Raw genomic sequence first — 12,334 nt, forward strand, 5'->3', positions numbered from 1 at the left:
TGCTCCTCTGACTTTTGGAGTTTTGCCTTCTCACAGGTGATGATGACACCTCATTATAGTTTTAATTTGCTTCTCTCTTACTATGGCGTTAATCTGTGTCATTGTGTAAGAAGGGACACTTCTGTTTTCTGCCAACTATCTGTTGTATCACTCGCCAGGTTTTTTGTTTTTGTTTTTGTTTTGGACTGCTGTTCTTGTTATTGAGTTAAGGGAGTTCTTTACATATGAAGGCACCTTATATGCAGGGTCTTATATGCAGTGTCCATTGTCTATACGCATTTCTACATGTGTGCACTCCTGGAGGGCGGGGCTATGTCTCAGCCCTGTGGAGGCTCCAGGGGCCCCGTATGGGGCTTGCCACCTGGCCACATCCTTGCTGTTTGCACCTGCCTCTCAGCTGGAGTGATGCAGCCTTGTGTTGTGTTTGCACCTCGTAGATGGTGACAGAGGACAAGTACCAGGTCTCCTCTGACCCCGAAGCTGACATCGTCATCTCGTCCTGTGAGGAGCCCAGGATGCGGCTCACTGTGTGTGTCACCTCGCCCCTGATGCGGGAGAACCCCTCCACGGACAAAGGTTTGATGGAAGCCTTCTGTCCAGCCCCCGGCCCCACGCACCCAGGTGGCCTAGGGCAGCGTGTGACTCTGCTCTGGGTGGGGGTGAGGTGATGAGGGTGTAGCCTTCTGCCACTTCTGTCAGTGCTGGAGGCCACCGGTCAGATAAGAGCTGGGCCTTGGGACAGCGGAGGAAATGAGCTGGTGACCAGCGGTCAGAGGCTCAGCAGAAGCCTGGGGCTGGGCACACTCCTCCCTGACGTCCAGGCTGCTGCAGGTACTGGCACCCAGCCCCGGGGAAACCAGCGATGGTGGGAGCTCAGATTGTCCATCTGTCCATAGCAGAGGCCGCAGCGTCCTCCTGCTCCCACACCACACATATGGGACACAGGGGCTCCAGGGAGCTTGAAGTAGATGGGCATTGCCTGAGGGAGAGTGGGGGGTTGCCGGGCGAGGCCAGGGGGCAGCGAGAGTCCCCACTGCACGGCAGAGGCCGGCCCACAGGGACGCACCTCCTGGCTCATCAAGCTGTGGAACCTTCTGGAACAGCCCCAGGAGCGTTTTCCAATCCAGTCATTCTTGAACCCCCTTCGTGATTGGTGTTTTGTCATAGCTGAGGGCCACCAACTACTAATGTGTTTTTTTTCTTTAAATCAATTCATTTTTGACACTCAAATATTTAAAGAGGAGATCCTTTGACAATAAGTGGAAAGCCATTACCAGTTGTCATAAATGGAGAGTCATCTAAAAATAAATACAGGGGTGGGGGGAGCAGCATTATTAAATTCTAGCTGAAAGCCCTGCTAGGGTTTGCTCAGACACACGTACAAGGGGGAGATTGGGAATGTTAGAAAGTATAAAGATCCATGGCCACTCGATGGAGGCTGACCGGAAGGATTAAGAGAGCCGGAAACCCCTCTGTGGCAGACGTTCTGTGAGCAGCAGGAACCCGTAGCCTGTCAGTCTTCTGCCCACACAGGTGTCCACACCAGTCTGCCTGTTGCTGGGGGGGTAGCTTCTAACCCTCCTTGCAGACACACCCCTGCCACTTCCATCTCAGCCCTGTGACAGGCAGGCGACAGGCACAAGGACTCCTGGGGATATTTACGGGCAGTAGTGAAACCTGTACTCCATCATGTGACCTAAATAAACTAGGGTCTCCTAGAATGAGATGATAATATTCTTGAAGCAGTAATAAGAAGAAAGGAAAAAACGGACCTGAATTTCTCAGACACGGGAACCTTTGTCGTAGATGATGGGATGTGTTCAAACTGACCCACTTTCTCCCTTTTAATTATGCATTCGGAAGTTTCTGGAAATCTGGCTGTATGCATGGTTTTCCATCTGTCCTGTGATTTGCTAACTGAGGAAGTCAGCACTGAAATGGCTCAGTAACGAGCATTAAACTCTTCGCTTGTGGGCACGAACCTCAGAGGAGATAGGATTTCACCGAAATTATTTCTCTGCTCCGCGCAGTGTCCTGGAGGAAAGACAGTCCGGGGGAAGCACAGATCTTCCAGACAAAGAAAATGGGGCCCAGAAGATAAATAACATGAGACCCAGATAATTGAGGGGCAGGGCCCCCATGTGGCCGAGGGAGGGAGTAGAGTGGGAAGGGGCGCCTTGCCCACAAGTCCTTTTCTTCTAGAAGGAATGGAAGCTCCTCCACCCGACCCAGGGGATATCTTGAGCCCAGAAAAGTGTCTCCAGTCACTGGCTGCCCTCCGCCATGCCAAGTGGTTCCAGGTCAGGGGGCAGGGGTGGGAGGGGGCAGAATCTGTCTGTCCTGCCAGTTGCACCTTCAGCCGTCTCCTTGGCTAGCAGCTCGGCCCATGTCTCCTTGCCCAGCACGAACCTGATGGGTCGGATCAGAGCAGGCCTGGTTCTGTTGTCCTGTACCCATTTGGGAGTGGACTCTGCTCCCAGCCACCACCCTCTAGGCCAGCCAGCTATGCCGCTGGAAGCCCTCCCTGGCCTCCATAGCCACGATGCCAGGACAGGACCCTTGGATCTGTTCGCCACCCCCAGGGTCAGCCCTTGTCCCCTCAGCTTCACACATGCCCCCCTTACAGCCACGTGCATGTGGCTTCCGGAGCTCACAGTGCGTTTCTTCTCCCAAAGGCACGAGCCAGCGGCCTCCAGAACTGTGTGATTGTCATCAGGGTTTTTCGGGACCTCTGCCAGCGTGTGCCCACCTGGGGGGCCTTGCCAGACTGGGTAAGGCAGTGCCAGGCAACCGGCCCTGCTCTGGGAAGCCCACCGAGGGCCTCTGCAGCCCCAAAAGGCCTTGCTTCCTCCTAGATAGACGTTGCCCCTCCCAGCTTTTCCCAGAAGAAGCTGGTGTCAGCCTGAGTACCCGGGAGAGGTAGATCACAGCAGCGGCTTCTCGCGGGTCCCTTGGCACCAGGCAGAGGCCTGCTCTGGAGCACAGCCTCACTCGGCTGTATTCTCTTAACCCATGACCTCGCGGGCAGCACCAGGCACCATGCCAATGCAAGGGTACCAGGCAACGTGCAGCATCAGCACAGAGGGCCTGGCGAGGGCAGGGACCTGGCTGCTCATCCTGGCTCCACGCTGGCCTCTGGGGGTGCCCGTTCCCCCCCCTCCTCTGGAGAGGATCCCCCTGCAGCTCTGACACCTCTGGCCAGTAGACACCAGAGCCTATGGTGGGGGAAGAGCAGAGAAGAGAGACTGCAAGGGCCTGCATGACCCCCAAACCCCCAAACTGCCGAGGTGTGAGACCCCAGCTCCCGCTCTCTCTGGGGTCCCCCAGCCCATTTTTCTGTGGAATTGTGTCTTGTCCCTCCATGGGTCAGTCTCTGAGTGTCCCTCTCTCTCTGACCCCCAGTGATGGGTGGGATGACCTAGAGGTTTTGAAGTCTTTCATATTATTCTTGGGAAGGGGCTCAAGCCCCCTGAACTCCGAGGGCCATTTGCATTCTATGTGTGGCCTTCTGCTGCCAGTTCACCTCCTCCCGCGCCCAACAAGCAGGCCCTGCCCACACCGGCCTGGGCCACCACTGGTCTTACTCATGAGGGCCATCTCTGAATCCAGCGGTTCTGGTGCCTGCCCTTTCCTGCCTCCCCTGGGTGGCTCCTTGGAGGAGGGAGCAGGCTCTGGCTAAATGTACTGCGGGCCACTGAGAAGGAGTTTCTTTTAACTCTTGCAATGGTAGTTTGCAATGTCACAGCTGATGGCATTCTGCTGATGGCGAAACTGAGGATTAGAAAGTGAAGAAACCCGCCCTTGGCCATGCCAGGAGTGGCAAGGCCTCTGTGACCACCCTCCTCCGTAGAAATTGAAAGGTGGGTGGGAGTGCGGGAAAGAGCTAGGAGGGGCCTCCTGTCCTGGGGTCCCCTGGAGATCCCCCAGCCAAGCCCCACAGGCTCTTCCAGGGGGAGGTGAGCTGGCCTAGGCACTCTCCTCAAAGGCCAGTGTCTCCTTTTCTGTCGCTGCCCTGCCCAGGCCGTGGAGCTGCTGGTGGAGAAGGCTCTGAGCACTGCGAAGCGGCCCTTGAGCCCCGGGGCCGCCGTACGAAGGGTCCTGGAGTGTGTGGCCTCAGGGATGCTCCTGGCAGGTCAGTTCCCATCACCTGGGAAGCCTAGAACACTGGGGCACGTGGCCGAGACTGTGGGTCATAGCTGGGGACAGAAGGAGCCTCCTACTAACACTAGAGAACAACGTCCATCCCAGACAGGAGGAGGGACCCAGACACACACGCATCCCCCAGAGGGCAAGTGCAGAATGCGCTCACCTGCAAACGCAGGCGAAGGGTCTTGTAGATGGAGCAGGCGGGGGAGCTCTGTCTGTCGTCCCCTTGGGGGTGGCCTTAGTGGGAATATTCCCCAAAGAAATAATCAGACACTCAGAGAACGGGTTGTGTACGATGCTCCCCACAGTGTGGCTTACAGTAGCAGGTGGGAAAAGAAGCTTCACGTGCACTCAGATACAAAGATGGTGTTTTCGTTATTTTAGTGACACGGGATGATATATTAAGTGAAAGAAGAGGAAATGCATGCACTGGGCCCGTGGTGTGAGCGTGTAATACAATCATGTTCTCAGGCACACGCATGTGCACACACACAGCGGCTGGAAGGAGCTCTGCTGAGTGTGTGTGGGGACAGGGAGGGCTGCCCCAGGAGAGACGCCCCCAGAGGAGACCCTGTGCTGGCCCATGTGGCCCATGGACGCCGAGGGGTGTAGTTGCAGACCCTGTGCTCAACCGTCTCAGGCCCCCACGGTGGCAGTCTTTCACGAGGGTGCTCTCTCCTCCTTTGCCACTCCCACCTCCCCTCGCAAAGATGGGCCCGGGCTCCAGGATCCCTGCGAGAGAGACCAGAGGGATGTGACTGGGTCCATGACCCTCCAGGAGCGGGAAGACATCACAGCCAGCGCCCAGGTAGGACAGCCGGTCCCTGCAGCTCCCCGCCTGGGCCAGCCCAGCTTGCTGTGGGTGGCACCCCAGTCCAGGCTCTGTTTGCAGCTATGCAGCACTCCAGGAAGTGGAGTGGGGTTCCCCTTCCCTCCCCCTGCAGAGATGGGTAGCCTGTGGGTGGCAGGACTGCTTCTGGGGAAAGAGCCTGGCTCAGAGCTGAAGCCACCATGGTGATGAGCTGCAGCCCTCGCTGGTTGAGGCCGTCCTGGGTTCCCCCCACCGCCCGCCCCTCGTGCTCTGTGAACACCCAGTTTGGGGCCCAGCAGCCTCAAGCACCAAACACACTCCCTGTGTGTGGCTTGCGTCCCTGTGTACGTTTATGAGTCTCCCAGTGGTACAAAAATCACACTGGGCCTGACATTTAGGAACTGTCTTTAATGGAAAGAATCACATTGCTCATGATCAGAGCCGAAGTGGGAGATGCAGGACCCGGGGTGCCTGTAGTGAGGCGGGAAGCACTGCTGTGCCAAGGGGCACCCTGGCAAAGTCGTGCCATCAGCCGGCCTGAGCGCCTCCCAGGATAGTTCTTCATGCCTGGGGAGGGGGGCTGAGCGTGGCAGTTACTCGAAGGGTGCTGCTGAGGACAGGGAGCCTGGTGAGCCGCTGTGTCTGCCCCAGGCCAGGGGTCCGGGTGAGGGGTCCTGACGGGCTGTCTGCCCCCAGCACGCCCTGCGCTTGTTGGCGTTCCGGCAGATCCACAAGATCCTGGGCGTGGACCCTCTGCCGCCGCCCAAAAGCAGGCCCGGGCCGCGCTTCCGGAAGAGGTCCAGGGAGGCGGGCCAGGCCGAGGACAGCAAGGGCCCGAGGAAGCAGGCTCGTGGGCCGGAGAGGGACAGTGTGAGTGGCCTTACCTCCCCAACGGGACCGGACGTCCCGCCGTGTGGCCACTTCATCCCTGACACCTGACAGTCATGTTCTCCTTTCCAGTAACGTCCTGTGCGTTTCCGTAAAAACACTTGTGCTTACATCATCAGTGAAATTGCATGATCCAGGGACGAGAACCCCGAGGTGCCCCCAGTGCTGGGTGGAAAGTGTGGCACCACAGCTTTGAACCCTGGCACTTCTGCTAGCTTTAAACTCCCCACCCGTGGAGACTAAGGGTGTGGGCTCTAAATTGCTTCCTGTGGACACCCCAGCTGTGTGTGGACTTGAAGTCACTGGGGCAGGCCCGTCTGGGGACCCTTGTCTGGGAGGCAGACCAGGGAGAGCTGGGGGGTCAGCCAAGCCCAAGGGCGCAGCTGGGCTCAGCCTGCTCCAAACACAGCCTAGAGATGGCGCCTCAGCCAGAGCTCTGCAGGGCCCGAGCCGGTCTTCCCCTTGCCGCCCAGCCTCCCTTGGGGAAGGCGACAGGGCCAGGGGTGGTGAGCATGTAGGTCGAGTGCTCCTCTGGTCCCCCAGAAACATCTGTGAGCCTACAGTCCGCCCTGACCCAGAGCCCCCGAAATCCCCCAACCACTGAGTGCCTTCTGCTTACAGAGGGGCTGCTCGGTAATGTCCCATTTAGGGCTGGGTTTGCCCAGTGTCTTTCTGCCATCCTCCCTGCAGAGGTCTGGCCTACCTGGGTCCAGGGCTCGCCTCCTGGTGCAGGACTCAGGGTCGGGCCCCTCCTGGTTCTGATGGGCATGGGGGCACTCCCTGCCCAGCCCCTGCCCTGATTTGTTCAAACCTTCCTTTTCGGCAACCAGATTTTTTGGCCGGCTGCCCAATGGCCTTGAAGGAGAAAGTCCATGTTTGTGCCAATGAAGTTACAGTCAACTTGATTCCTTTGATTTCATGTCTATATTTAAGGCACAGCCTCTGTGTGGCTTCATATCTAGTGTCTTTGTAGAGCTACCTGGAAGTTTGGTGGGGGGAATAAACGACCTATGCTTACCTTTTCGTGTGGACCACACTCGCCCTTCTTCGTGGTGGGCTCTCCCGCTGTCTCCTCGGGGACACTTGCTAGCATTTCTCCCCAAGACTCTGAGGCCACAAATGTGGATGGGGAGGACAGGTAGGGATGGGGAAGACATTGGAGAGGCTGCTACTGTCCAGGGGCTGCTTCTTAGGTGTGGTCACCTTCAGGCTGGCCCCACACCAGGGTCCCCTGGGGGTGCCAAAAAGCTGGCTCTGCAGATCCCACCCACTCACAGGACCCAGCTCAAGAAGTGCTCATTTCACACATGTGCCAGGCCACCAAGGGACCCACCCTGGCCTGGTCCAGGAGATGCACAGTGGGACTATCAGCAAGACAGTGGGGCGCCTAGGAGGCTTCCTGGAGGAGGGGTCTGGCCAAGCTGAGTTGAGGGGGTGGCTCTCCACTTGCTGGCCCCCCACTAAGAGTTCCCTGCAATTTCCCCAAATCCTCATCACAAACCTCATGGGGTGTAGGGGTAGCGCAGATGCGGAGACCTGGTCAGCAGCTTAGCTTCTGACAGCTTCAAGCCCCCATGGCATCCCAAGACAGTGTTGCAAGGTGGCAATGGCCCCCACAGAAGTGGCACCTGTCACTGTACACAGAGCACAGGCTGGGAGACAGCTAGAACCCCGTTCTCAGAGCCGGGCCAAGGTAGTGTTGGTATCTTGGGTAGGCAGGACCCAGCCTGGTTCTAGCAGGTGCATTAACTACCAAAAACAGGAAGGCGGCCAGCCAGCCAGGTGCCTAGCTACTCCTGCCTCCCTGGGAGGGCAGGCTACTACTTGCTTTTGCCTCCTCTGCCTCACACCCCATCCTGAGGAAGCGGGTCCCCTGCCTCTTACAGGCACCCTGTCAATACCTGGGAAGCAGAGCCAGCCCCTCCGCTGGTCCCGGTCCCAGCCACAAGCAGGGCACAGGGGCTGGGTCCAGAATCTCCACCTCACACGGGGGACTTCACCCCCCACATACTGTCGTGCCCTCTGCATTTTGGCCAGCGGACTCTGCCATTCACTCACCCAGCTGCCCTGGCTGACAACCCCCTTTGTGGGGGGGTCCTCCTGGATTCCTCTGTGATCGGGGCTAACCATCAAGAAGTCCTGTCAGTCCGGCTCCTACTGCTCTCTATCCACACTGGTACTCTGCTTTTTCAACTCTCTATCAGCAAGAGCTCTGGATAAACCTCAGGATTGCACTCAGGATAAAACCCAAATCCCAGTGAAGCCCCACAAGAACCCATGTGCCACCCTCTCCCTCAATAATTCCACTTTGGATCCTGCTTGTCAGAGCAGCCAATCTTGTTGCTGCCCCAGGGCCTTTGCACATGCTGTTCCGCTGTATGGTAGCTCTTCCCCTGACCTGTATGTATGGCCAGCGACTCTGCCCCTCCTTCAGGTCTCAGTTCAGATGTCACGTCCTCAGAGAGGCCTCGTTGATCACCTCAACTTGCCACATAACCCTATTAATTTTCTCTCTACCACACCTCACTGATTAAGACCACCTGTTATCTGCCTTCCCCCCCAGGATGTGAATTCTCTGTGGACAGGAAATATGTTTACCTTACTCCCCGTGATATCCCAAGGTCTAGAACAGACCATGTGCATATAGTAGTAGCTAAATACAACTGTTAAAGGCTGGAAGCCACGCTCTGAGAGCCAGCACGAGTCTGCGTCAGAGGAATTGGCCTCCTAGCAGTTAGGAAGATGCCATTTGTTTCTGTCTTGTCCCAGGAGAGTATTGTAACAGCTGGGGTGAGAGCCTTTACAAGGGCAGTGGCAACATGGTGAAGGGAAGGGAGAATGGGTCTGCCTTCAAGACGAGGAGGAGGCAGGTGTGACCGTCGCAGCTGCACCTGTGGAAAGCCCCGTGTCCTGCTGCTATGAACCGCTCACAGTCTGCACACCGACTTCCTCCCTTACATCCTGCCAGGGGCAGCTCTTGGAAACCACATCACTCACAATCACTGGTCCCATCCCTAGTTCCCGAGGAGACAGATACTATCTTTGCCACAAGGTGGTTTAAAACTAATCCTGTTGACAGAGTTAAATCAGCTCCCGTAGCAACTCCAAGAAACCAAGTTTAGGCAATGCGACAGCAAAACGAAGCAGTCAGTCAGCGATGTACTCGGTGCAGATGGATGAGCCGTCTGGGTGATGAAGCTTGCTCAAAGCCTGGCGAAGAGCAGTTGATTCTGATCTTTCCTCTCCATCCTTCTTCCCACCGGGCAGGGGACCCCAGAGCGGGCTGATGGGAACATACCGGACCAGGCACTAGAGAAGCCTGACTTCTGTGAGGGGGAGTAGCACCTTGAGGCAGCTACTACTGGGGACCTAAGGCTTCAGGATGCTGGCCTGCGAGCCTGGTTGCTAGGAGACGGCAGTGAGTGGGAGAGATGATGTGGGGCCTGTCGGGAGGGCTGGAGCGGAACCTGTCAGGCAGTCCAGGGAAGACAAAAATGGAAGGGCAGATCCATCGCTTCCATCTGCAAAGCCACTGATAACACACAAACATACCCCGAAAATGCCCTGCAACCCTTGTCCGAAATAAGTCACACCCAGGGGTAGAGGGAGCATCTCCAAGTATTGGCCGGCTTCTTTGGAGAAATGGTGGCTCCATCTTCTCCCTGGTCCCCTGTTAGTGTGGCTTCTGGAGGATGAGATGTTTCCGGGAAGTAGATTAAGGCTCTGCTGAGCGGACAAGCCAGAGGACCCATGTTTCTCCTTAAGCTGGAAAAGGCAGCGAGGTGCAGGTTGGGGGGAGTCACACCCTGTTTGCCCAAGTTCAGAGAAATAAAATGTGCTGGGAAATAGATACTTGTTCACTCGTGTTCATACCCTGTTTCCCCGAAAATAAGACCTACCCGGACCATCAGCTCAAATGCATCTTTTGGAGCAAAAAAAAGACGCATTTGAGCTGATGGTCCGGGTAGGTCTTATTTTCGGGGAAACAGGGTAGCAGCACTCTTCACAATAGTTTAGAGCTGAAAACAACACATGTCCATGGATGGATAAATGGATAAACAAAATGTGGTCCATCCAGATAATGGATACTATTCAGCCTTCAAATAGGACACTCTGACACCTTACGTTCGGTGACATAAGCCAGACTTATTTGGGCTATTATGAAGAGATGTAATTTTTAATAGCTGCATAATATGCCACCGAAAATCATACCCTGGTTTGCTTAACCATTCCCCTCTTGCACATTGACATTGTTTTCAAATTATAATACAGTGAAATGTTCCTGAACAGTTGCGATTCTGTTCTTTCCATAGATGCCTAAGAATGGAATTTCTCGGTTGAAGGGCATGACATCGTAAGGCATTTGAACTTGCGTGTGAAAGGTTATGTTCCCTCAGACCTTTGCCAGTTTCCTTCTCGTTGTAAACGAAGAAACCCCATTCACCACCCCCAAGTCGGGACTGTGCCATCTCATTTAAAAAAATACTTTCCTGCACATGGATACAAGCTTAACAGTTAGGGTTCCTTCTGCAACATCTTATTTCCTCCGCTGTTCTTTCATTTTTTCATTCACTCTACACCTGTTGATTGAACACCTATTAATTGCCATGGGCTGTCACTCACGTGTCTACCTGCTGTCCACCACTGAGAATGTTGAGATTTATTGAATATTCACTCAGCAAACACTCACCACCTTCCTTAGGAGAAACCGATGATGAACCAGAAGTTGTCACTTTATACAGTGAGGGGGACTCCGGGCTTGGCCCTTTAGCATATTAGCTGTGGGGTGTCAGGACAGCTCACTTCACCTCCCTGAGCCTCTGTAAAATTGGATTAGAACAAGTAGCACCAACCTTTAAGAGCTGTGGGGAAAACTCAGCAATAAAATGCATTTTTTAACACTACACAGAAAGGTTCAGACTCAGGGAAATAGGCACAGTGGAGGCAGGTGAGAAGATGAAAACCAGTGATCAAAATGAAACTCACACAAGGAACAGTGATCCCAGATGCCTTCCCCGTCTCACTTTCTAGAACAGTGGCTGCCTGGCTGTGAGAAAAGCCTTGTAGACGCGGCTGATGTTTGGGGGCTCCCCACAGTGGCCAGGAGCCCATCATCACCCCCCCATGTTGAGGAGCTCCCTGTCTGCTCTAGCACTCCCCTTATAAATGTTAGCCAACGAAGAGACTAAAACCCACAGAGAGAGAGAGAGAAAATAACTTGGAGGAAAGAGACAAAGAGAACAGAAAAAAGTTCTAGAAAAGCCCTTCTGTATATTATCCTCAGGGAGCTTATAGAAGACACAGAAGCCAGGGAACAAAATTTAAGTCGCCTTTTGAAAAGGAACATTCAAATGGCCTTAGAAATTGAAAACCTGAGATGCAAAATGTTGACAGAAGGGCTGGAAGAAAAAGTAGAATTGAGAAGACAAAAAGAAAAAAATGTAGGCAAGAAAATAAGACCAATTCCAATATATGACAAAGGAGAGTTTCACAAAGAGGGAAGAGAGAAACCAAAGTGGAAGAAATCACCAGTGATACCCTTCAAGAAAGTTCACCAGGAATGGAAGACATGGCAGAGCCCATTGACTGAGCAGCCCAACACGTGAAAATAGACCCCTACTCAACGCACACTGTGGGCATGCAGCATGTGGAGAATAAGGAGAAGATTCTACAAGTTTCCAGAGAGGAAAAAACACACCACATAAACATGTGACAAGCAGAGCATGAGGAAGCAGGACAGTTCAGATTTTTCAACTCCCCAAGACCGGAAGCTGGAAGATGTAAAGTGAAGGAAATTATCCACCAGCCAGAACACTGTCCTTAGCCAAACCACCAATCTCACAGGAGATTGGAAGGAAATGCTTTATCTGAATATGCCCAGGGAGCGCACATTCCCAAAACAAGTGCACAAACCAAGAAATGGGGACCTCGACCCAAGAAACAGATGCTGCACCGCCCCCCCAATCCCCAGTACTGAAGAAGGGAGGGGCCAGTACCACAGCGGGGCAGCGGCCACACCCTGAGGGGACAAGTTAGTTCCATGGAAGAGGCCAGGGGAGAGAGAGTCACAGACACACACCAAGGTGATCACTAACTCCGGGAGAATCACGAAACCAGGCCGAGCAAATAAAAGTGTTCCTTGGTGTACGTCGCTCCACTGAACAATGCTTAACATGTTGCAACATAAGCACCAAATATGCATTTAACCAAAAATGGTGATCAAACCATTGGGAGAGCAGTATGCCTAAGAGAGCTGAGTCTCTCTCTTCAGGAGCAGGAAATCAATGGGCAGTGATCAAGAGATGTGGAAAACATGATTTTGAAATATGAAAGCCAATACCAGAGAAACAGCCAATAGAAAGAGCAATGGCAGTCCTTGGGGAGTGGGACATACATTGCTTTGTTTAAAATCGTTTTTTAAGCTTAGCACAGTCTTCAGCACACAGCAAAACACTACAAAATACCGTTACTATTAATTTTGATAAAAAG

At 54.2% G+C, this 12,334-nt stretch overlaps 1 protein-coding gene across 4 annotated transcripts in view; it reads left to right on the plus strand.

The window, feature by feature from the left end:
- Positions 1–12,334, plus strand: part of ZFR2 (zinc finger RNA binding protein 2) — a 44,434-nt gene extending 32,100 nt beyond the window's left edge. For 2 of the 4 annotated variants that reach the window (XM_081076715.1, XM_081076717.1), the window contains 6 exons: positions 438–576; positions 2,203–2,300; positions 2,676–2,771; positions 4,021–4,132; positions 4,857–4,954; positions 5,654–6,868. In XM_081076715.1, coding sequence (XP_080932841.1) covers positions 438–576; positions 2,203–2,300; positions 2,676–2,771; positions 4,021–4,132; positions 4,857–4,954; positions 5,654–5,896 — 786 coding nt within the window. In that variant the 3' untranslated portion in view covers positions 5,897–6,868. Of the gene's footprint in view, positions 1–437; positions 577–2,202; positions 2,301–2,675; positions 2,772–4,020; positions 4,133–4,856; positions 4,955–5,653; positions 6,869–10,158 lie in introns of those variants that run through there. The other 2 variants (XM_081076718.1, XM_081076716.1) reach the window with 2 other exon arrangements.

Source organism: Rhinolophus hipposideros (genome assembly GCF_964194185.1).
Source record: "Rhinolophus hipposideros genome assembly, chromosome: 16".
Lineage (NCBI taxonomy): Eukaryota > Metazoa > Chordata > Mammalia > Chiroptera > Rhinolophidae > Rhinolophus > Rhinolophus hipposideros.